This window comes from Arachis hypogaea, chromosome 13 (genome assembly GCF_003086295.3).
Source record: "Arachis hypogaea cultivar Tifrunner chromosome 13, arahy.Tifrunner.gnm2.J5K5, whole genome shotgun sequence".
Classification (NCBI taxonomy): domain Eukaryota; kingdom Viridiplantae; phylum Streptophyta; class Magnoliopsida; order Fabales; family Fabaceae; genus Arachis; species Arachis hypogaea.
Genome location: NC_092048.1, coordinates 122,687,117 through 122,713,197, shown reverse-complemented (window position 1 = coordinate 122,713,197; position 26,081 = coordinate 122,687,117). Strand labels below are relative to the sequence as shown.

The window sequence follows — 26,081 nt, the reverse complement described above, 5'->3', positions numbered from 1 at the left end:
CAGAGAATGCCGCGCCTTTGGTTCTAGCTTCTACCACAAAGACTTTAATCTTCCCGTACCTCGGCTGAACTGCTGTCTCGAGAAATCCCCAACAAAGTCGTGGATTAGCCGTCTAAGAGATGTATAATCAAACTAGTGGTTCATCATTGTCCGATAAAAGACTCACTTTGAAACCCTGTAGAATGAGCTAACCTTTGTGCTGGTTCAACACATTCATAATGATGAAGAACGGATATACATCTTAGAATAGAGAATCAAACACGTATTGAGATAGAACAGTAGTACTTTATTAATCCATAAAAATAAGCAGAGCTCCTCTCCTCAACCTAGGAGGTTTAGAAACTCATACTAATAGAAAATACAATGATAAATAAAAATATGACAGGTCCTCCCTTGAGTCTGTAAAAGTTTTCAAATAAATACTAGCTAGACTAATGACTAAGGATTACGTAAGAAGGGTAAAACAGTCTTTTAGTGCTAAAATCCACTTCTGGGGCCCACTTGGTGACTGTTTAGGCTGAGCTTGATTGATATCCACATACTAGGAGGCCTCTAGGGTGTTGAACGCTGGCTAGGGGGTCCTTTATGGGCGTTGGACGCTGGTCTCTTCTCCTTAGGGCGCTAGACGCCAGAATAGAACAGGAGGCTGGCGTTGAACGCCAGTTTTGGGCCTTCAATTCTGAAGCAAAGTATGGACTATTATACATTACTGGAAAGCTCTGGATGTTAGCTTTCCATAGCAATTAAGAACACTCTATTTGGAATTCTGTAACTCCAGAAAATCTCTTTCAAGTGCATGGATGTCAGATTTGGACAGCATCTGCAGTGCTTTCTCTGTCTCTGAATCAGACTTTTACTCAAACTCCTCAATTTCAGGCAGAAAATACCTGAAATTGCATAAAAACATACAAACTCAAATTAGAATCCAAAAATGTGAATTTTTCACTAAAACCTATGAAAACTTAATAAAACTTAAACAAACATATTAAAAACTATATGAAAATGATGGCAAAAAGCGTATAAAATATCTGCTCATCAACGACTAAGATATTTTGTGACCAAATCAGGAAAGTGGTAGAATTCTACATCGACGACATGTTAGTTAAAACCACCAATGCGGGATCTCTAGATGAGGATTTGAAGCTAGTATTTGGAGTTCTCCAGAAGCATAAGATGCGGATAAACCCGACAAAATGTGCATTCACAATCGAAGCTAGGAAATATTTAGGCTTTATAATCACACAACGAGGAGTAGAAGTGAACCTAAACAAATATAAGGCCATCCTCTATATGCCTAGCCCGGGAACCTTGAAGGAACTTCCAAAGGTTGATAGGGCAACTTATCGGCCTTTTCTGCTTCTTACAAACCTCAGCTTACAAAGTTCTGCCAATTTTTAACTTAATGAAAAAAGAGATCACCTTCCAATGGACGGAGGAGTGCAAAGAAGCATTCTTCCATTTTAGAAAACTCCTTTCTGTATCCCTTATACTCAGCAAACCAATAGAGGGGGAATGTTTTTTCCTATACCTATCGATAATCAACGAAGCCATGGTGGCGACACTTATTAGAGAAGAGGACGAGCTACAACTTATGGTTTATTTTATCAACAATGTCTTCCAAAATTCAAAAACCCCATACATGCGGCTTAAAATTTGGCCTTTGCGCTGCTCCTATCCTCTAGGAAATTACGATAGTATTTTCAAAGCCATCAAATAGTTGTTCACATGAACCAAACAATTTGGAAAGTCCTGAAGAAGCCAGATCTAGTAGAAAGAATGATGTCTTAGTCCATAGATCTCTCACAATTTGATATAGAGTATCAACTAGGGAGCACTATTAAAGCTCAAGCAATGGCAGATTTTCTAGCAAAAATAGTTGCCAACGATGCCGACCTTTCGACCAAACGATGAAAGCTCCACGTGGATGGATCCTCCAACCAACTGTCCGACAAGGCAGGGGTAATCCTTAAAAATTCGAATGGATTGCTGTACAAGCAGTCTATTAAGTACAAGTTTTCAGTTTCGAACAACCAAGCAGAATATAAATCTATTATCTTCGAACTCTCTTTAGCAAAGGAAGTGGGAGCAAGAAACTTGGAGGTAAACAGCGACTGCCAAGTCATCGCATCTAAAATCAATGAAATCAACTAAGCTAGAGACCCCCTATTGCAAAAATACTTGGAGAAAACTAGGGAACTCTATACATCTTTTGATGAGGTAACAATCCATCATGTAACTTGAGAAAAGAATACGAGAGCTGACCTACTATCAAAACTAGCCAGCATAAAGTCAACAGTAGAAAACCACTCTTTAATCCATGAAACAATCAAGGAATTCTTCGTAACCCTGGTCAATAGACAAAGGGAGAACCGAGACTGGGCAATAGCGATAAAAAGGTTTGTCGAGAGTGGCGAACTCCCTCAAGACCTTGCCGAGGGAAAAACTTTAAAAAGAAGTAGTCAAGTATATGGTTATACAAAGGGACGCTATTCCAAGAAGGCATCTCACGACCCTTGCTGAAATGTCTCCGACCAGACCAAACAGAGTACATCATGAGACAGGTGCATGAGGACTATTGTAGATATCACATGGACGGAAAGGTGTTGTCCCAAAAGTTGATAAGGGAAAGATATTATTGGCCAATGATAATTCAGGATTCCATGCAGCCCGTCAAGTCATGCATAAAGTGTCAGGAAAATGACAACTTCCACAAAGCCCCAGCTGAAAAACTGACCCCCCCCCCCATCATGACATCCCAACTCTTTGCGATGTGGAAAATAAATCTCATGGGACCTTTTTTGACAGCATTAGGACAACTCAACCACCTCATAGTTGTCATTGACTACTTCACCAAATAGATAGAAACTGAGGCTTTAGCTAGAATCATGGCATCCCAATGCAAGAAATTCTTTTGGAAGCAAGTAATCAACGGATTTGGAATCCCTGAGGTCATCATCTCGAACAACAACACTCAGTTTTTTGACAAGAAGTTCTGTAACTTCCTTGAAGGATTGAGAATCCGACAACATTTCTCTTCGGTGGAACACCCTCAAGCAAATGGCCAGGTGGAAGCTGCCAACAAAGTTATCCTCAAGGGGATTAAAAAAGAGATTGGAGTAGAAGACGGGTGATTGGGGAAATAAACTCGGGTTCGTCCTTTGGTCTTACCGAACTAGCCCATAGTTGGCAACCAACAAGACACCTTTCTTACTTACATACGGCACGGAGGTCGTAATTCCAGTGGAAATTTGGGAGCCCAACCCCAGATTCCACCTTGGAGCTTTTGACCAAGAATCTGAGAAAGACCTACTCAACAAAGTCAGAACCATGCTCATTTGAAAGAAACGGCCCTCAAGCAATGGATCACTCTAAGATACAACCAAGGAGTAAAGACAGAACTTTTGATAAAGAGGACTTGGTGCTCCAGCATAACAACAAAGGAGCCCGCATGCCGGGAGAAGGAAAACTCTCACCAAAGGAAAGCCTCTATTGCACCCGAGAGTCATGCAAAAAAGGAGCATACCAACTAGAAAGGATCGACGGCTCTACAATCTCTCGAACTTGGAATGTCGCCAACCTTGAATCTCTCAAACTTGGAATGTCGCCAACCTTGAAAGGTTCCCCCCCCCTTTTTATTATCTTAAGTCATTTTAAACCTCTCTACCTTTCCTTTTAAATTATGATGAGAATTTATACCATTCTTTTCAAAATTGTGATGAGAAATTTAGCAAAGTTATTACCAACCATCAAAAAGTGGTACCTCGACAAATGATCATCCCAAGAACCAAAATATCAAACATACAAATATCCAGCAAACAACAACAAGCAGCAAAAGTTTCATAACTTAATAAAAAAATATTATCGGCCCTCAAGGCAAACAAATTCATAAGTCTAGAAGTTGACCTGTCAAGCAGAACCAAACCAGCACTTTACAATTGGTCCACAAGGCACAAAAAAAAACCACAATGAAAACCTGATGCACCACTATTCTGTGGTACATCTTGTGCTTAATTGAGTAGATTTTATCCACTATTCTCACATTTGTTCATGTAAATTGCATGTTTTACATTTTCCTTCCTAATCTTGTGCTATGATTGAAAACATGTTTCTTTGGCCTTATATTTGCTAATATTAATCCTCCTTTATTACCATTCGATGCCGTGATATGTGTGTTAAGTGATTTCAGAGTTTATAGGGTAGGAATGGCTTAAAGGATGGAAAGAAAGCATGCAAAAGTGGAAGGAATACAAGAAACGGAAGGAACTCATAAAGCTGTCCAGCCTGACCTCTTGGTACTAAATCGATCATAACTTGAGCTACAGAGGTCCAAATGAGGCGGTTCTAGTTGCGTTGGAAAGCTAACATCCGGGGCTTCGCAACAATATATAATTTGTCATAGCTGCCCCGAAGATAGGCGACGCGCACACTTGGATCACGCGCACGCGTAACCTGACAAAAATCCAATCCACGCTCACGCGTGACTTTGCCGCGTGCAGGACGTATCAGAAATCGCTGGGGGCAATTTCTGGGCTGTTTTTGACCCAATTTTTAGCTCAGAAAACACAGATTAGAGGCTATAAAGTGAGGGAATCAATCCATTCATTCAACACAACTTACATTCACATAATTTTAGGTTTTAGATGTAGTTTTTAGAGAGAGAGGCTCTCTCCTCTCTCTTAGGATTTAGGATTAGGATTTCTCTTAAAGGTTAGGTTTACTTCTTCTTCATTCCAGGTTCAATGTTCCTTTAATTTAATTTCTCTTCTACTTTTATTTATTCTATTATTTTAGTTTGTTAATATTGGTTTATGAACTCCATGTTAGGATTGATTTTCTTATTTAATACATATTGAGGTATTTCAGATTTATGATTGCTTTCTTATATTTATGATATAAATAATTTAGATTTTCCCTCCTTTGCTTTGGTTGAGTAATTGGTGACACTTGAGTTGTCAAACTCAGCGGTTGATTGAAAATTGGAAATTGCTGATTGATTTGGATCCCTCGAAAGCTAGTCTTTCTATAGGAGTTGACTAGGACTTGAGGAATCAAGTTAATTAGTCCACTTGACTTTCCTTTATTTAGTAAGGGTTAACTAAGTGGGAGCAATAACAATTCTCATCACACCTGATAAGTATAACTAGGATGGGATTTTCAGCTCTTATACCTTGCACTGGTGTTCATGATAATTAATTTACTTTATTGCCATTTAAATTACTTGTTTCCTATTTCAAAAACCTAAAAATATACCTTTTTCCATAACCAATAATAAATCATACTTCTCTGCAATTCCTTGAGAGACGACCCGAGGTTTAAATACTTCGGTTATAAATTTTATTGGGTTTTATAACTTGTGACAACCAAATTTTTGTACGAAAGGATTCTCTGTTGGTTTAGAAACTATACTTACAACGTGATTATTTTTATAAAATTCTTTACTAGCAAAAGTCCGATCGTCAAAATGGCGCCGTTGCCGGGGAATTGCAAACGTGTGCTTTATTATTGGTTATTGTAAATATTTGCTTTTTCGTTTCTTTGTTAGTGTTTCTAGTTTTAGGAGTTTATTTTTATTAATTTTTATTAGTTTTTATTTTCTTTAGCTACTATGAATTCTCACCCCTCTGGTTTAAGTTTGGTTCCAATGTTGTTGTAAGGAATGGAAACTATAATGAAAATAGGCATCAAGGTTGGAAGAATCAAAGACGGGAGGAGCCACAAGGATTTGATCAACCCTCTTGGCAACAACCCCCTCCAATGCACTATAACCAACAACCATTCTATGATGCATACCAAGACAATAGTTATGGTGGACCTTTTCGTGACAACCAACCTCCACCAAATTACTATGGTCAAGAGCCATTCCGAGGTGCATACCAAGATGATAGATATGGTGGACCACCTTGTAATTACCAATAAGCCCCATCATATGCCTATGAACCACCTCCTCAATATAGCTTTGAACCACCATACTCACAAGCCACCCACAACCATTCACCTCTATATAACCCTAAACCTTATCCACCCCAATTCCAATCCAATTACCCCCAAGAACCACCACTTCCATATGCACCATGTCCATATCCATCGACCCAAGAATCACAGGCTCGCCTCAAGGAAACAGTAGATCAATTTCATGCAACCCTTCATCAACTGGAGCAAGCAATAAATCACTTAGCTTCTCGACGTTCGGACACTCAAAGAACCCCCATGGCTTCATGTGGAGAATCTAATGAAGAACGTAGCATGAAGGAGACACTAGAAACTGCGGTGGACAGTGAGCAGCATGACTTTGTATTGGAACAATTGGAGGAAGCCGTAATCGTTAAAGAAGAAGAAGTGGTCGAAGACTTAGGAGATGCGGAACGTCCATGGAAAAGCCCAGTCATAGAACCCCCTTCTAAGGAGTTTGAATTTGATGTTGGGGAGGGTGTACAACCTCCAAGGCATATCATGGTTGAAGACTTTGAAGGGGATGATCAAGAGATGGATTCAATCATTGATGAATTCTTATCTACATTTGAGTCCTCTCCCATTGGACTTGACATGGAGATTAAAGAAGAAGAAGCACAACCTACCATGCCCTTGGTGAACAATGAAGAAGAGATCAAATTGGAAGAAAGCTACCAAGAGGAAGAGGTTGAAATTGAAGAAGCTTGCAAGGAGGTGGAAGTTGTCAAGGAAGAGCTCAAGAGAATGGAGCTGGAAATCACCTTGCCAAAGTTGTTGGAGACCTCTCCCCCAAAGCCATCACCATCCATCTCTTCATTCAAGTGGGTAAATCTCTCATCTCTAAGCTTAATTAGCCCACTTGAATATGCGTTGCTTGAGACGGATGGGCAACTTAGAGCTCTTTGTGGCTTTAAGAGTAAGAGGGAGATGGCTAGTGGTAAGAGTTGTCATGCAAGGTTCAATATGGTTGCATGCTCCAAATTGAAGTACAAAGGTTGGTACAATTCTCAATCGAATGGGTCTAGGAAGCTGTTTGGATATCTCAGTGAGAATTCCAATTGTGTGCCACCCGGTTGGAATAATGATGATCAAGGCAAAGATGGATGCAAAAGCAAGGTTTGGGACCCCGGAATTCATTCTAGCAATCAACACTCTTGGGACCTTGTCACTTGCTTTAACGTGCTTGAAGGCTTTATACAACTAGTGTGGGATCCCGGAGGCCATTGAAATTGCAAATGTTGGTGGAGATTCCTGGATGAGTTCAAGCACAAGCCACCATGACAAGGAGCTCACCAAATGTCCAACTTAAGGACTTAAACCAAAAGTGCTAGATGGGAGACAACCCACCATGGTATGATTGTTGCTTTTTATTCTTAGTTTTATTTTATTTTCATTTTTATTAGTGGTCATTCATAAATTTTGCATAAGCATTTGCATTCTGCATTCTACATTTTTTGCATCAAAAAAAGGGGGGATCGACGCGCAAGCGTCTATGACGCGCACGCGTCTATGACGCGCACGCGTCGTTTGTGTATGCGCAACCAAACAGAGAGTTGTGCGAGAAACGTGCGGGAAGGGTGCGTGGCGCACAAGCCACGCCACGCGTACGCGTACCTCACGCGTACGCGTCCCCTACAAAAAGTTCAAACCACGCGTAAGCGTCAGCGACGCGTAAGCGTGGGGTAAAAATCGGCGTAAATAGCAAATCAAACAGAGAGTTGTGCTGCCCCCACGCTGGAACTATGCTAGAGGCACAAGGTCATCCACGCGTACGCGTCCCTAACGCGTGCACGTCCTTTTGCTTCCAAGACCACCCACGCGTACGCGTGTGCGATGCGTACGCGTCACATGGTTAATGCAGTTTTCACGCGCACGCGTGCCCTGCGCGCGTCGCGTCGCGTCCCGTCTTTAATTTCCTTCCCCTTTCTTCCATCTTTTCCCCTTCTTTCTTCTTTCTTACTTTCTTCTTCTTCTTCTTCATCTTTTTAACTTCTCATCCTTCTTCACTTTCATTCTATTTTACTTAACTTATTTGCATACTTTCATTCATTGCATCTTAATTTTGTGCATGTTTTTATTTTTCTTCTCTAAGTTATTATTTTACCATTGGTGTTAAATATTCTTATTCAACTGTTGTGTCTTTTCTGGTATTATTTTGGTGCTTAGTGACTTGTTTTACATTAATTGGGTGATTTTATTTATTTGTCAAATGCTAATTTTTATGATACCTATGCTCCTTTTGCATTGACATGAATTTATACTGCCTTTTTCCCATTGCTGCAACTTTTTCACTATTGATATGCCATTTGCTTCCACTATTTTCTCACTTGCATGTTGTAGCTACCATATAATTGAGACCCTTATTATTTGGTATTAACACCCATATTTTATTTGTTTTCTATCTTTGTTTCTGGATCACTTTTCTTCTTTTTCTTCTTCTTTCAGGATGGCCACCAAAAAAGGGAAAGGAAGAACTTCTATATGGGGCGACAGACAAGTCCACCTGCACAAATCTTTGGAGAAAAGCATCAGTTGAAGCCACCCGTCCACTTGCACTTCTTTGCATGCACCGAGGACGGTGCAATCTTTAAGTGTGGGGAGGTCGATATCGACTTCTGTGGGTTAGTTACCTTCTTCTCAACACCAATGTTTTATTTTCTTTATTTGTTCATTGTTGCATTTGTACGTTTGATTGCATATTTGTTTGATTTTGTGCATATTCTACCACTGCTTGGTTGAAGTAACGAATTTCTTTTTCAAGAAACTTTTTATAGCATTTCACTAATTTGAATTAAAATTTTTATTGAACTTGTTTGAAGAAATATTATATTGGAACATGGTTTAGAGCTTGAACACACAAAACCAGTAAGATTTTGAGCCTACTTGATTGGTTGCATTTTATCAACCAATATTTTATTTTTAGTGTGTGTTGTTCTCTCTAAAATTGTGATCTTTGTCTTGCTTAATTCTATATTTCCATTGTTTGATGTATGCATGCACTTATATGATTGAGGCCTTTGTTTCATTGAGCTTACATACCCATATGGCCTTACCCTTTCATTATCCCTTGCAAACCAATTTTGAGCCTATTTTACCCCTTTATTCTTTACTTTAGCACATCATTAACTCTAAACGAAAAATAATAATGTCCTTAATTTGAATCCTTGGTTAGCTTAGACTAGTGAGAGTGTTCATGATTTAAGTGTGGAGAAATTGGGTTTGGAAACATTTGGTTTGAGAATTGAGTATGTTAGAATTTTCTGAAAATGTGAAAGAATGTTGAGAATATGTTCATGCATTCAATACCTTAATCATATGCCTTGAGAAAAGCAAAAGAAAGAAAAATTATGAAAAAAAATAAAAAAAGAGAAAATAAATAAATAAATAAAGGAGAAAAAGAAAAGAAAAAGAGCAAATAAATAAAAGGGGACAAAATGCACCAAAGTAAGTGGTGAAAGCAACGCATATGTATTGTACTTGAAATCATGATTCATGAATATGTGGAAAACAAGGTTAATGGATAGTTAGGTTTTGTATTTTGATTACATGGATTGTCTTAAGTTAGGTGGGAAGTTTAGGTTAATTAAGGATTCAGATTTTAGTCCACTTGACCAAATACAATCCTACCTTGACCCTAACCCCATTACAACCCTTGAAAAGACCTCTTGATATGTGTATTTGTGCATTAAACTTTTGTTGATTGGTAGAAGAAGAGCAAGCCTTAGAAAGCAAGATCAGTAGAGAATTGAGAGAATCGAACCTCAAATACCTGAGCGATTAGAGTGTATACACTTCCAGTGAGGGTTCGATGCTCGATTCCTTGTTCTCGGCTTTCATGAGATATCTTCTTCTTGCAAGTCTATTTGTACTTCATTTTTATGATTTGAATTAGTGAAATCCAGTTCATATTTGTTCTTGAAAGATTTATTTACTTTTCACCAAGTAGGTAAAAGCATTTTGCATTTAGCTGCATTCATACATATAGGTTGCATTTCATACATTCTACCATTCCTCTTCACTCTTATAGCTTCTCTTGAGCTTAGCATGAGGACATGCTAATGTTTAAGTGTGGAGAGATTTGATGCACCACTATTCCGTGGTACATCTTGTGCTTAATTGAGTGAATTTTATCCACTATTCTCACACTTGTTCATGTAAATTGCATGTTTTACATTTTCCTTCCTAATCTTGTGCTATGATTGAAAACATGTTTCTTTGGCCTTATATTTGCTAATATTAATCCTCTTTTATTACCATTCGATGCCGTGATATGTGTGTTAAGTGATTTCAGGGTTTATAGGATAGGAATGGCTTAAAGGATGGAAAGGAAGCATGCAAAAGTGGAAGGAATACAAGAAACGGAAGGAACTGCTAAAGTTGTCCAGCCTGACCTCTTGGTACTAAATCGATCATAACTTGAGCTACAGAGGTCCAAATGAGGCGATTTTAGTTGAGATAGAAAGCTAACATCCGGGGCTTCGCAACGATATATAATTTTCTATAGCTTCCCCAAAGATAAGTGACGCGCACGCGTGGATCACGCGCACGTGTGACGTTGTCGCGTGCTGGACATATCAGAAATCGCTGAGGGCAATTTCTGGGCTGTTTTTGACCCAATTTTTGGCTCAGAAAACACAGATTAGAGGCTATAAAGTGGGAAAATCAATCCATTCATTCAACATAACTTACATTCACATAATTTTAGGTTTTAGATGTAGTTTTTAGAGAGAGAGGCTCTCTCCTCTCTCTTAGGATTTAGGATTAGGATTTCTCTTAAAGGTTAGGTTTACTTCTTCTTCATTCCAGGTTCAATGTTCCTTTAATTTAATTTCTCTTCTACTTTTTTTTATTCTATTATTTTAGTTTGTTAATATTGGTTTATGAACTCCATGTTAGGATTGATTTTCTTATTTAATACATATTGAGGTATTTCAGATTTATGATTGCTTTCTTATATTTATGATATAAATAATTTAGATTTTTCCCCCTTTGCTTTGGTTGAGTAATTGGTAAAACTTGAGTTGTCAAACTCAGCGGTTGATTAAAAATTAGAAATTGCTGATTGATTTGGATCCCTCGAAAGCTAGTCTTTCCATAGGAGTTGACTAGGACTTGAGGAATCAAGTTGATTAGTCCACTTGACTTTCCTTTATTTAATAAGGGTTAACTAAGTGGGAGCAATAACAATTCTCATCACACCTGATAAGTATAACTAGGATGGGATTTCCAGCTCTTATACCTTGCACTGGTGTTCATGATAATTAATTTACTTTATTGCCATTTAAATTACTTATTCCTTATTTCAAAAACCCAAAAATATACCTTTTTCCATAACCAATAATAAATCATACTTCCCTGCAATTCCTTGAGAGACGACCCGAGGTTTAAATACTTCGGTTATAAATTTTATTGGGTTTTATTACTTGTGACAACCAAATTTTTGTACGAAAGGATTCTCTGTTGGTTTAGAAACTATACTTATAACGTGATTATTTTTATAAAATTCTTTACTAGCAAAAGTCCGATCGTCAAAACCATCAGTGTTCTTCTTCAAGCTCATGTCCACAATCTAGCAATCCCAAATAACCTTAAGGTCACCAATTCGAAAAACATCAAAATCCGGAGCGAGAAAAGTGACTTGTAATTTCAGGGCTTCTTCAGTAGCGGAAATTGCCTCCTTCGCATTCTTAACAATCTCTTTATTCCTCTTCTTTAAGTTAGTGACCGCGTCCTTAGCGCCTTTTGCCCTCTTTTCTTCCTCCTTGATGTAGCGCTCGACCATAGAAATTTGCACCCAGAATCCAGTCTCGAGATTGATCAAGTGCTAGATCTCCTCCTCGGCTTCTCTCGCCTTCTTCTCTGCTTAAGCATAGGCGATCTCAACCACTAACTTATCTGCCTAGGAAGCCGTGAGCTTGAATTAGGCTAGGTGCGGCATCTCTTCCAGCACATGAGATTGGCTGAGGATGGACTCGACTTTGCAAACCACTACCGCATAACAAAGTAAGGAGCGATAAACTCACTTCACCTGAGCCGAAAGGTCGCACTCTGTGAAAATATCCACCATCTCGGGAAGCAAGTAGTCATCAATAAAGCCCGGAGCGTCAAAATTCTTCTCCATAGCTAACGGAGTGATGACTTCTTTCACTTTGCCACTGCCCTCTCCTTTCTTCCTTTTCTTCCTCTTAGGTTCCGGGTTGGTGATCTCACAAAGCTCGTCATCCCCATCTTAGCCTCACCTTGATTGTCGACATCTCGACCAGCCTCGTACACTGCCATTTCCACAGTCTGAGAACACTTTCCTCCTCATCATTTCCTTCCACCTCAAGGAAGCTAGCCATCAAGTTGGCCATGGTCACATTTTTGCCAGCCATGTTAACTGCAAAACAAAATAATCCATCAAATCAACAGTATTTAAACTAAAAGGTAAAACAAAAATAAAGGCTCAAGGTCCCACTCACATACTGACAGCCGGCTTTCCGGTCACTCAAAACATGCTGGGGTGTAGAGAATTACGCCCTCAAATTGCCAACAATACATCGGCTATGTTCCGGTTTTCCTGGCTAAGACCCTCACAAGAAACCTTAATAAAATAATCTGCACCAGCGTTGTAGTTTCAATACGTCGGGAACCTCCTTTCCCCCTCTAAGGTTAACCAGAAAGGATGGTTCTCCCTCATTGGTCTTATCTTAAAATACTCTTCCTTAAAACCATGAAAAGAGCCTTTGAAAAGCCCAAAAATTTTTTTATTCTGAACTGCTAGGAAAGACATGTACCCCTTCTTGTGTTTCTTTTCTCAGTTTGGGATAGTCAACAAAGAGAAGTAAACAAAAAACCTCCACTACAGCCAAAATTCACAAAAACTCGCATACCAGCTCAAAAACCCTAATAGTGGCCCAACTATTAGGGTAAAGCTGGGAGGGAGCCATACCACATCGATTGAGGCGGGACATGACGAAATAAGAGAAAAGAAATTGAATCCCTAGGACACTGAACATGGGCCTGTAAACCCATATCCAATCCAGGATGCGAGGCGCCGCCAGATACCGAGGCTGAGGATCGGCTCTCCTTCACACCATACCTACAAACGGAGGCACCACCACTATAAGCCTAACAAAAACTATGGAAATGGACGAAGCTACACTAAAAAAAACAAACGGAGGAAGCTAAGCTAAAGGAAAAACTGGAAGCCAATCCTAGAGAGGTTGTGGCACCCCTAACCTATCAGATATTGCTACCAACACTCCCAATCACTATACTACGCAATATATTCACCAGAAAAAGCAACAAAAGCAACGGAACTAACCATGAAAATAAAGCAAAATCAAAACGCATACTTGAAAATAGTGATGGAACTGAAACGATCACAAGTAAGAAATGGAGGACGACGCAGCAAACATGCAACAACAAACAGGTTGAACCACAATCGCTGAATGACCAAATGAATCACAATTCTTAGGGCGGAGGACGAGCAATAAAAATAAAGAAAAGAAGAAGAAGAAGAAAGGATGAAGTAGAGGAAACCAGTAGATAAGAAATGTGAAAATGAAAAAACCAAACCAGTTTTAAACAAATACAGACTAGCACGAATACAAAGGGACCTAGGGGAAAAACAGTAAAATCATCATGGCAGCATTTAATAAGACCACTCACATCAACTGATGTCACACCTCGAAAAATGTACCCATGCCTGCAGCAAAGAGGCCAGAAGCTTTGAAGCAACCTCGTGAAAGTTGAGGCCTCGTCGACTCGACGGTCACCCAGGTCCACAGAAATGTGATGTTGTCAGCCCAGACACGCCACATTCAGGGGCACTGTTACGGTCCTAACTTTTGGCCTTAATGGCCCAACCATAACCTAATAAGGAGCTCTCATCCCCTTATGGTTCCAAGACCTAAAGTCTTTTACTATCATCTAACTCAGCACAACTCTAACAAACTTTCGAATTCAAAAGTCCTTGATCTCTTAACAAGTCAGGAGATATGATAAACGGCCAAACCTATACAAAGAGAAGTTAGCACCTCCTCTAAGTATGAACTATTGAAACCCTCTCAAATCCTGCCTCTTAAATATTTACTGATTTAATCATTGGAGTGTCTTTGCAGATTAGCCCCACTATTCACACATTAGAGCCAAAAGGCCAAAAGAAATCTTATATCCAAAAGAGGCGGTCTCCAGCATTTAAGATAATCACAAACACTCTTTATTCATTGTGCATAAATAATCTAGGACCAACCAAACCAGGTTCGACCCATTTGACCCGTGTTACTTCCAATAAAATTATAATTATATTCGAATCAAGTTAATTGGGCTAAATTAAACATTCAACAAATTTAATTGGGATAAATTAAATATTCCCATCATTCTCATCCCTAACCAAAATTTGAAAAAAATAATTAAATTATATTAAACAATTTAATTTAGGGATATAGACAAATTTGATTGAATCATATTTGACCAAAATTTTGATCCAATTTTCTGCTTAAAAAATTAAAACAAAAAAACTAGCCTTTTCTTAAACATTTTTTTAGTTTTTGTCTTATTTCAAAAACGTTATTTAATATTGTTTTCTTAAATAATAAAAATAACAAAAAAAACAACCTAATAATAATAATAATAATAATAATAATAATAATAATAATAATAATAATAATAAGTACTAGGGGCAAGTATGTTTTATAATTTGTAACTATTAATTAGTTATCATTAGTGTTTTTAATGATATGAGATTACATCCAATAATATAGAATTACTTATTTTTCTTTTGATGGTTAAGTACTAGTTAGATTTTAATAAAAATGCTAGCACTAGACTTTCTCATAATCATAATAATAATTGTGTGAAGATGTGTATACAGTATAGAATGCTGGCTCTATTCAATTATTAATGGCGTTGCTGAAGATTCGAAATGCTTTCACACATTTTATCATAATCCATCTTCATACAATTAAATAAATGGAGAAGAGATAGCTCCAGTATCCTTGACTCGTGACTCCACTGCTAAGTCAGAAATATGTACTTTGAAGATGATGGATATAAAGAGAAAGGTCCTTAATAAGATTTTGTTTAAAAAGAAAAATTATGTCTCATTTTCTCATTTTGTATATATAAAAAGAAGAAGATAGATGAATGTCCATGAGGCAACGTAACACAACACTTATCTACTTCTCATATTGAAGTGTTTCACTTTCACAAAGACAAGAGGTATTATTCTGGAACCTTAGCTTGTTCTTTGGATGTTGCAAACTGCTTGCAATGTCACATCGTTAAATAATGGTGGATAGCATATCATATAACTTTACTCCGCAGATCAGAGACAAAAGAAAAAGCCCATAGCCTCTTATTATAAGATCAATTAATTAACTAATGATTATGTTTTAACTAATTGGTGTCACCATATGGCGATTCATTATTTTTCAAGGGCCAAGGAAATTAAATTATTAAAAATAAACATACATATGAATATGATCAAATAAAAATAATAAAAGAGATGCAAATTCCGAGTTTTTAGACCACCAACCCTTAACTAGAAAACTTCCTTGACTATCAAAAAACAAATCAATCAAATCCATTTTTCTAAAAGTCATTTGGATGGCTTACTTAATTTAAGTGATGATGATTCAATACTCGATCTTTATAATCAAAGACTTCAGACAAATTTTAATTTGTGGACAGAAATAATTGATATATATAAAGAATTTTTACTCCACATAATGAAAGTCAGATTATTTAAAATATAATAAAGCATTTTAATACTGATGATTAAACAGAAAGCCGTTTGGATGTATTGGAGTTTTATGCTTAAGACCTTGTCTTTTTTGGGGGTGAGGGACAAAGGGGTGAGATGTTGAATAATTGGAGAAGGAAAGAGGGAAAGGTTCACGGGCTAGATTAACTATTATTCTTTATTTTCTAATATATATGCTCGAGTTTATCATGCTTAATTGGAGTAAAAAAAATTCTACCTGCACGTTAAAAATTAACTAACAACCCAGTATTGTGTATTTATAGATAAATATATATGTAGTTTAATTTATTTTTAATATATATTTTATATTTTAATATGTATTTTATATTAATAATTAATTTTAATATACACCTAACATAATTATTTAAATATATAAATTTTTAAAATAAAGAAATTTATAAAGTAATAAAAGTATTATTAATATCGGATTTGCTAATAATAAAAGTGATTAATTAAATAAATAAATACAGTTATTTACTCACTTCTATAGTAGCTAGCTAAAGCTAGACACGCTTAATTAATTAACTTTCTTTGTTCTTAATCATAATAGTAAATTTTACTATATAGTATTTTGTATGTGATGAGATAAATGGGTTGTTCATAGGTGGGGCATGTGGCAAGTAAGAGGAAGAGGATGTGTTTAATTGACCACATATATAAAAGAGTTCACGGGTGCTTCTTCTATGACACTGAATCACATATTGGAATCCAGACAGGTTTCTAAAACTAAAAACGAACAAAACAACAAAGATATAATAGCACAATTATTTAAAGATTAGGAAGCAAAAAAATTTTAAGGAATGAAAAAAAAAATCTTGCTTTGAATCACATAATCTATCTTATGTTCATCATTTCTTTTTAACATTTTGTGTGGATTTCGATTCTTAAGTCCATCACTTCTAACTACTGCTTTTTTCTAAAGATGTTCCAACAACTAATAATTTCTTGATTAAATTTGATAGCATTTAATTGGCAGTCATTTTCTTTTTTTTTTTTCTCATAGTAAGTTTTTTTCTTGTTTAAGATTAGGATATTTACCGTCAAAAAATTTTGAAAATTTGGGATGTTAGAAGAGAGAGAACAGGGTGTACATGGCCCGAGTCACACCGGGTTTGGCTTAATCCAGACCCGACCTGAAATATAGATTTGACCTAATTTTTAGATCCTAATCCGATCCTAGACCCGATGAAACCTACGCATCTTCGGACCGGGTGAAAATCGGGTCTTTAGCATGTAAAAATCACCTAATCTCCAACCATTATTTCACAATTCACATAGTAAAATTCACTTAAAAAAATATAACAAGAACCAACCCTTCTCTAAAATTAAAGCATAACCATAATCAATACTAATATTGTTTAATAACACCAAATATTTAAATCAATATAAATAACACAATATTATGCATTAGTCTAAAGTCTTATGCATTTTAAACATAAAACATTAACTTACAATCTTATAATGACTAATAACACAAAATATTAAGGTTTACAATATTTAAATTCCACATAAGAATAGCCATCATCCATCACTAATAACACAAAATATTAATTGTGTATGATGAACGGGCCACCGGGCCGAGTTCGGATGACTCGAGCTATGGCCCGGACCCGACCCAAAATAATGACCAGGTCTATTTTTGAGACCCTTACCTGACTCTAGACCCGATGAAATCACACTAAATTAGTCTCTAAAGTGTTCGGGGCCGGACCGGATCTTCGAACCGGACCGAGCCATGTACACCCCTAAGAGAGGTGACAAACAAAAAGAAAACAAGAAAAAAAGTATTTTAGGTTCATACATGTGTTATGAGAAATGTTAAAAAGTTATCAAAATTTATTATTTTTGTCGATCAGTTAGTCATTAATATTTAAAAATATAGAATAAAGTATATTGTTAGATTATTAAATTAAAAGAACTAAACTAAAAAAATTAAATTAATTTTGACGATCAGTTAGTCATTTTAGGTTCATACACGTTTTAAAAAAATATTAAAAAGTCATAAGAATTTATTAATTTTGACGATGAGTTAGTCATTAATATTTAAAAATATAAAATAAACTATATTGTTAAATTATTAAACTAAAAGAATTAAATTAATAATTAAATAATAAAAAAAAAATTTAATAATCCCTAGTGTTTCTCTACGTACTATTGTATATAATAAGTTGCGAGAGAGATGCATGGAAGAGATATAAATTGAAGTTTGAATGCTTGGAATTACAAGACAAAGAAGAAAAAGTTGACGAAAGCTTGTGAAATTTATACAGTTTTAGAAGGTTGTGATTGGTTAAGAGCATTATGTAATCTCAGCCACAAACTTGAGGACCCATCAGGGACCACCAATATGTTAAATTCTCGAATTCGAGTACTCGTATATGTCAATATGTGACTCCAAAGTGCTACGGCTCTGTACTTGGAGTTTCAATAATCATATCATTAGCCCTTAACTACAATTTATTTCTTTTAATTTTTCTTATCGTCGTTGTATTCTTGTTTCGTAAACTACCCAGAATTACAGAAATTTCCGTACCTGAAGCATAAACATGCCTTGATATATATCATTAAAAGAAGGTAAAAGACAGTAATGGCTTCTTTCAATTTTTTTAATTGATACTATTAAATATAATTCTCCTCGCATCTTTTTTCTCGATCTTACTTAAAAAATGTACAATGAAAAATCACATCTTATAACATTAACCAAGAAAAAAATGAGAGGATTCATTTTGATATAAGATAATCATATCTAATAACAATTAAGCGTAATGAGAATTAAACTTTGCATTTGCTCCAAAATTTCACTAATAAAGTATGTATTATAGGTTGGTTATATTGACCGGTATTATTCTCTTTTTTTTTTTTTTTTTTAATTTGACCGATATTATTCTTTAAGATTAGACAAACTTAACATTTGACCAGATAACTATTTGTAATAGAAGCAAGTCTCAACCCTTTATACTAAATAAGACAACGTGGGTTTCTTACTTTGTTCTTGTTTAATTGTAGAGATAGATTTAGAGCCATGGAAACTGGAAAATGATCACTTTCATATAGCAAGTAAATTAATCCGTCCAAGACTAGAATGATAGTGAGAAGTGAGAACATTGTTTTGCATACATGATGAGATAGATGAACATAGAAAAAAGAATAGTAGTACACAAGTTACAGAATAGGCGGTAGGAGAAGCTTAGTTGTCATAAACAATATTTTGTCCAACACATTGAAGTGATAAATTAAACAATGCTAATCTGTTATCTGACACGGCATCCTCCAATTATTTTACCTAATTAGTATTGGCTAATTGCTACTGTACTGAGCTTCTTGTGGTTAATGCATAGCTGTCCATCAAAACAATTAGAAACCAGACCAACAAAACTAGATTATCCACGTGAACTATTCTATTTTTGATGTCCAAACACATGAAACCATTTTTCATATTTTAACATTTTACATTACAGCAAGAGTGAGACCGACATCTTAATATATATATTATATTATTCAATGTATGAAATATTATACACAATCACATTATTTTTATGTTTTACAAAAGGTGTTGAAACAAGTTTTTCAGTTTTTGCATTATTAGACATGATTTTGACTTGTAAACTATTATATATTGAGAGGATGAATTGCACTATTTATAATCAGATGGTTCACTATTTATATTTGATATATCACTAATTTTGTGGATTATTAATGGCCAAATAATAATGTAATTGCATGTATAAAATTTTGTTTTAGTAGAGAAAAAAATATCAAAGAACAAGTGCACGTGAACTATGTATACAAAGTTCGAGGTGCCGAGTGTTATTGCATCAAAATCCCTTCGAACCACTCATTGGTTTCATTGTCAGTAGTGAGGCAAAAAAATCTTGTGATTAAAAAATGAGCAAAGAAGAGAAGGAGGGAAGAAGAGAACCAAATGAGTTTGAGAATAATAAGAAAGTAAGAGTAGAAGAAGAAACACAGAGAGTAGGAAAAAAGCCTATTATTCAAATGAAGAAGATACAAGGTTGTGAGGTTGAGGCCATTGGCATCAACTACAAGATCCTCAAACATAAAACCGATCACCCTTTTAAAATCTTCAGTAAATCACCACAACAAGAATTGGAAGAAGCTGAAGAAGAAGAAGAAGATGCTGAAGAAGCAGAAGCAGAAAAAGCTTCATCACAAAGGTGTTGCAGTGGAGGAGGAAGGCATGTTCTCAAGAATGTGAGTTTCAAAGCCAAGCCATGGGAAATCCTTGCAATTGTTGGGCCAAGTGGTGCTGGAAAATCATCACTGCTTGAGATTCTTGCAGGAAAAGTTACTCCACAGAGTGGTTCTGTGTTGCTGAATCACAAGCCTGTGGAGAAAGCTCAGTTCAGGAAGCTCTCAGGTTATGTAACACAGAAGGATACTTTGTTTCCATTACTTACAGTTGAAGAAACTATGATGTTCAGTGCAAAGCTAAGGCTAAGGCTCCCTCAGGAGCAGCTCCAATCTAGGGTCAAGTCACTGATCAAGGAGCTCGGACTTGATCATGTTGCCGGGGCGCGAATTGGTGACGAAAGGGTCCGAGGAATATCCGGTGGTGAAAGACGCAGAGTTTCTATTGGTGTTGAAGTCATACATGATCCAAAGGTGTTGATTTTGGATGAACCAACTTCTGGTCTTGATAGTACTTCAGCATTGCAAATTATTGATATGCTTAAGGTGATGGCTGATACTAGGGGAAGAACCATAATCCTTAGTATCCATCAACCCGGATTCAGAATTGTGAAGTTGCTCAATTCATTGCTTTTGTTGGCAAATGGTTCTGTTTTACACCATGGCACTGCTGATTTGCTTAGTGTGAATATGAGGCTAATGGGTTTAGAGCTTCCCCTTCATGTCAATGTGGTTGAGTTTTCCATTGAGTCCATTGATGCCTTTCAGCAACAACAGATATGCAAGAGATTCCTGGTACAAACGCCAAGGCGATTGCAGGGGACGGCGCTGCCTCAGAAGAAAGGTGATGATGAACAAGGTGAGTGTAGAAGTGGTAGGTTTACTTTACAACAGCTCTTTCAACAATCCAAGGTGATTGATGAAGAAGCTATCAATGCTGGAATGGATTTCACTTGTGATTTTGCTAATTCTAGATTGAGAGAAACTATGATCCTCACTCATAGGTTCTCCAAGAACATCTTTCGTACAAAAGAGCTTTTTGCATGTAGGACTATTCAGATGCTGATTTCAGGGCTTGTTCTGGGATCCATCTTTTGTAATCTCAAGGATGATCTTGAGGGAGCAGAAGAAAGGGTTGGTCTATTTGCTTTCATTTTAACTTTTTTGCTATCAAGCACCATAGAAGCTCTACCAATTTTTCTGCAAGAAAGGGAGATTCTGATGAAGGAGACATCTTGTGGAAGCTACAGAGTATCATCCTATGCTATTGCCAATGGCCTAGTTTACCTACCATTTCTTCTAATCCTAGCCATTTTGTTCTCAATTCCATTATACTGGCTTGTTGGTCTCAACAAGAACTTCATGGCATTTCTACACTTCTTGTTGCTGATATGGCTGATTCTATACACTGCAAATTCAGTTGTGGTCTGTTTCAGTGCTCTGGTGCCTAATTTCATTGTTGGGAATTCAGTCATTGCTGGTGTCATTGGATCATTCTTCTTGTTCTCTGGATACTTCATATCACAGCATGAGATTCCAAAATATTGGATTTTTATGCATTACATATCTCTTTTTAAGTATCCCTTTGAAGGGTTTCTAATAAATGAGTTCTCCAACTCAGGTAAATGCTTGGAGTACATGTTTGGTGGATGTGTGGTGAGTGGTGAAGATGTGCTCAAAGAAGAAGGTTATGGCGGGGAGAGTAATAGATGGAAAAATGTTGGGGTGATGATGGGCTTCATCTTGCTTTACAGGTTCATATCCTATGTGATTCTTAGATACAGATGTTCACAGAGGGGGTTCAGGAGTGTGGTCATCATCTAAAGCTTATGGTGGTGATTCATTCTCTCTCTTCCTAAGAGGCTTCAAACTTCACATGTCTTGGAGTTTTCTTCTGATAGCAACAAAAGATGTTATCAACCAGGAAAAAAAAAAAATATAAAGAATTACAGGTTCGGTCAGTGCCAACAAATTGTACTAACATGATATTATGTTGGTTTTTTTGTTTTATATGATTTTATATTCTCACCATCTAGATACTTCTTCCCCTAACAATTTCCTTTATAATTCTAATCTTGTTAACTAATGCCTTAACCAGCTGTATTCTCAACGTAGAATGGGATCACACTATAACAATAACTTGTCACCAGGCTTGAATAGCTAACTATTTCTTATTGAATTCATTTTTTGAAATCTCCAACCATGTGAAACAGAATATGCATCTGTTCTGTAGTGTGGCACCTGAGCTGTATTGGGCTCATTGTTCTTGCAATCAAGACTGAGCTATTATCAGTAAATCACATGTTTAACAGTACCAAAATCAGTAAATTGGAAGGGTCAGCTCCTAATTTTGATCAAAGCTCGACACTTAATTGCTTATACATTTCAATTATTCCACTAACAAAATTTTGGAGCATCTCCATCTTTTCAATTATTCAAACTGTGCTGTATGACAAGGGGACTAGGGGAGGAACATGCATTAAATTCAAATGAACAATTTCATTTTGCATAGTTAATATACAACGGGAGTAACTAGTGATATATGTTTTCAATACTATACAAAAAATACAAGGTGAAGTGCTGGAGGGGAAAAAAAAGAACAAAACATAGAATGAGGACAATCCTTTCACTTCCTTCTGAGCAGCTTGTTCAATCTGAAAGCCGAGTTATTTATCATTATCACTATCATGCAAGAGGGCCCCTCTTACTTTGGTCCTGCCCAAGAAAGGTGAGTGAAAAACTATGAAATTATAGTAGTACTAGAAAGTAAGGTGAATATGATGGAAATATCGCTTGCCTGCGATGCGCCGGCAGCACACGTTTCTTAACTTTCGTAGTGTCACGAGCTGTTTGCTTAGCTGCTAATCCAACATGACGGTGAGAAATAAAATTTGATTAACTTGGTAGGAAATTATGCCTAATGCTTTGCAAATACAAGCCAAAACCCTTTGTAAAACCAATACCACTAAAATAGAAGATTTGATTTCTCCAACATTCAAAATGGAAGAACAAGCATTTCTCCTCTTACTCATGTCACTTTCTTTGACGCATAAAAAATAGATCTGAGTCAATCAACCTTGAGATATTTTTTTTCCACAATGCACTCGTGTAAATGATAAACTACACAGGCTAGTTCAATAAGACCTTCAATTGAGGAAAAAACTTTTAACAACTTTTCAGAATGACACTGTACACAACAGACCTGGTGAGTTTTGTGGCCCATTAGTGGAAACCCCAACTTTCTCTAAGTCACTAATCTTTTGAAACTTATGCCGATGTTCCAGTTGTTGGTGTAGAGTTTCATTTCTTTCCTGATAGATAGGAATAACATTCACCAAATCATTGCCAGCCAGTAAATGAGAGAAAGTTAAAGTGTCCATTTCAGACATCTAAGGCTAACGTTACAAATTATCATATTATGTTAAAAATTGAGTGTGTGGATCATACAGGTGTGAAACAGGAAAAATTTTTCAGACTTGTAATTTATAAATCATTTAGGCATAGATCATTGTGCAATTTGAGCAAAAAAAACCCCCACAAATAGCCACAAGAAGAAGAATGAATCATATAAAGAATATATCAGTGAATCTCACACCAAAATAATGGAGATTCTACAATACTTGGTCATTATACATGGGTTTGGAAGTTAATTGCAATAACAGTTTTGTTACTGTTGTAAAGTAGGATTGCCAAACTGGTTTCCAGCACAACCCCAACCAAAGATTACGATATGAAAAATCAACCAAAAACTATATAAAAATTAATTATTTATAGTGTAAAAGTTTTGACACATTTTGCAATTGTACCTTTTCAGCTTCTACAATGTTTGTCAACCGGCTAGTGCGCTCTTGCTCTGGAGGCACAACATGTAAAAAGTAACAGTTAGTTCCAACACATCCACATAAATTCAATTTTAGTCCAGCAACATTCTTGGAAGACAAAAATGGATTGCACTATTATATTGTTATAACACCAAAAAAAAGGCAATGAGGGGTAGATCAGCAAGAATAAACAAAAATCAAAATACATCAAATTAAATTGAACATTCTAAAAATATAAACTAGTAACTTCTAAGTAATATTTGAACTCTCCATATCACGAACAATTGAAGAACATATCAAGGCCTAACCAAAAAAGAACTTGCATGGTCTAACCTTCTACAAGAGAACGCTTTATGTTTTTATATGCCTTAAAGAGCCTCGAGGATATATTTGAAATAGCTTCATTAGCAGTGGAATCCACAAGTTTGGTAAGAGGAATGGTAATTAGAGGCATTCCTTTTGATTTCTGAGCAACTAATTTTGCATTACTAATACCTGAAATAAATAAGATGGACAAATTATGGTATCGACCAAGGAGTATGATTCCTTAAAATAACTCCCAAACACAAATAGTAGGGCATTCTTTATTCAATGCATGAATAAACTTTTAAATTCAAACATGTCAAAGGCGTCCACAAAGAATATATTTTCCAATATTTGAAAAAGATAGCACCATAATCTCTTACACCAAAAACTATGGATTCAGTAACTAATTAACAAATTAGTGGCATCAAAATGAATAAATAAATCTTTACAAAAACAACATGTATGATACTATTTACTTTAAACTATCAATGGAAAGGCACAAAGAGTATACGTATAGGAACCACTAGTTACCATCAGAGCTTGAATTGGCCTCTAAAACCAGCTTCAGATCTTCTGACTTGAGGGAAGCTACAAAGTAGTCAACAAACTCTGACCAAGAACCCCCTATTCCAATGATGTCCCTCTGCACAAAAGGTAAAATGAAAAAACTTAACATAGAAATAATAAATAATCAGGGGGCTAGGATCTACAATGCCATGGCATCAATGTTTCACAGTAAGGCAATTTGTCTTTTGATCAACCTCTTAACCAAGTTAAATCATAGGGTGCAGCATTTTGGCCATCAAAGTTTCAAAATATTCTTCCTTTTTAACAGCAGTATGATTCACAGATCAAATCTCTCAATAAAAACAGAGAACAAATCAGAATGCAGAATCAGGTGAGATGAGAATGCTCACAATGTCCTCAAGGAGTGGAACTGAGAAACGAGCTTCCCAAGTGTGAGAGTGGAAATCAGTGACATGAATCACAATGTGAGAAGTATCAGGAGCATAGGCATGCAACAAAAAGGAGCTCAAAGGACATGATCTGTGAGCTGAAAAGTCCACCTTTGGCTCCGCAAAGATGGGTTCAAAGTCCTCAAACACCATTGCCACCAGTTAAGATGATGCTCCCACTGTTACAGCAAAAAAAAAAAACGCTTCTATAATATAATTTAGAAATGAGGGAGACATATGTGAAGTTATAAAAATGCATTTCGAGAGAAGGATGAAAGATTCTAACTTTGAACCCAAGGTGGCTTCTTTCAATCTGGAACTTGGATTGACCTCCTTAGTGAATAATTCCCAGCTTCAATTCCAAGTCTTTCGTACACTTTTTTTTCTCGCTGTCCAATAAAATCTGAGAGGAGAAATTGAAAGGCGGGAAATATGAGCTGAGAAGAAGGAACCTCGAATCGTTGAAGGAGGGAAGGAATTGAAGAACTTAATTTCCTCTCTAATTTGCTTGTTCGGAGAGAGTCAGTGAGTCTGAGTAAAGACTCGTTAGACAAGAGAAAACGTGGCTCCGAAGAAGGAAAACCCTTGTTTGGATTCAAACCATGCGATATTCACTCTCTCTCAAGTCTCCATTCGGCACCCAAACGACATTCGCTGGCTCTTCTTCATTTTGATTTATTTTTTCCTTTGTGCTGAACAAGACAATACATCAAGGCTGGGTAATTAACACCAACCCAAAAACCCCCAAAACAAAAGCATTTGTTTGAATGGAACTCCGCAAGTATTCGTTATCCAAAAAAAAAAAAAAAAAACCATAAGAATAACAAAGCCACGGAAGGAAACTACCTAAAGTGACCTTTGTTTAAACACATTTCAATTTATTCACACAAATTGTCTATGAAAATATTTAAAAATATTACATGGATACCAAAAATTATTTACTAAATTAATCATCACGTATTTGTGGATATAATTTACATATTTTTCAACTAAATAATCAGTAATCAAAATAATTAAATTTATCATGGTAGAATAATCAAACTTTTTTACCATAAGATCGTAAAAAATTACATGAAAAAATTATACATATTTCTATATAATGATTGATTAATAATTAATTTTTTGTATACATCTAAAAATATATTTTATTTT

The 26,081-nt window shown here is 36.2% G+C and overlaps 2 protein-coding genes across 5 annotated transcripts; one reads left to right on the top strand and one right to left on the bottom strand.

The window, feature by feature from the left end:
- The first annotated feature begins 19,236 nt into the window (after positions 1–19,236).
- LOC112733070 (ABC transporter G family member 5-like) lies at positions 19,237–21,877 on the top strand. The gene has a single exon (XM_025781930.3). The coding sequence runs from the start codon at positions 19,583–19,585 to the stop codon at positions 21,668–21,670; it is 2,088 nt and encodes a 695-aa protein (XP_025637715.1). The 5' UTR covers positions 19,237–19,582; the 3' UTR covers positions 21,671–21,877.
- A 448-nt stretch (positions 21,878–22,325) lies between these two features.
- On the bottom strand, positions 22,326–25,782 carry LOC112733071 (uncharacterized). Of its 4 annotated transcripts, none has more exons than XM_072212424.1 (8): positions 25,216–25,782; positions 24,891–25,135; positions 24,505–24,616; positions 24,001–24,162; positions 23,653–23,699; positions 23,049–23,157; positions 22,644–22,707; positions 22,326–22,561 (listed from the first exon to the last, which is right to left on the bottom strand). In XM_072212424.1, the coding sequence occupies exons 2-8, from the start codon at positions 25,080–25,082 to the stop codon at positions 22,513–22,515; spliced, it is 735 nt and encodes a 244-aa protein (XP_072068525.1). In that variant the 5' UTR covers positions 25,083–25,135; positions 25,216–25,782; the 3' UTR covers positions 22,326–22,512. The 4 variants fall into 4 exon arrangements, with proteins under 4 accessions (XP_072068525.1, XP_072068526.1, XP_025637718.1 ...); XM_072212425.1 differs by having other exon boundaries at positions 22,644–22,704; XM_025781933.3 differs by having other exon boundaries at positions 24,891–25,108.
- Positions 25,783–26,081: the final 299 nt, after the last annotated feature.

Coding starts and splice junctions, on each gene's coding strand:
- LOC112733070 (XM_025781930.3), top strand. CDS start 19,583: ATGAGCAAAGAAGAGAAGGAGGGAAGAAGAGAACCAAATGAGTTTGAG.
- LOC112733071 (XM_072212424.1), bottom strand. CDS start 25,082: ATGGTGTTTGAGGACTTTGAACCCATCTTTGCGGAGCCAAAGGTGGAC. Junction 24,163..24,504: donor GGCCAATTCAAGCTCTGATG/GTAACTAGTGGT, acceptor TATTTATTTCAG/GTATTAGTAATGCAAAATTA. Junction 23,700..24,000: donor AAAGCGTTCTCTTGTAGAAG/GTTAGACCATGC, acceptor TTGTGCCTCCAG/AGCAAGAGCGCACTAGCCGG.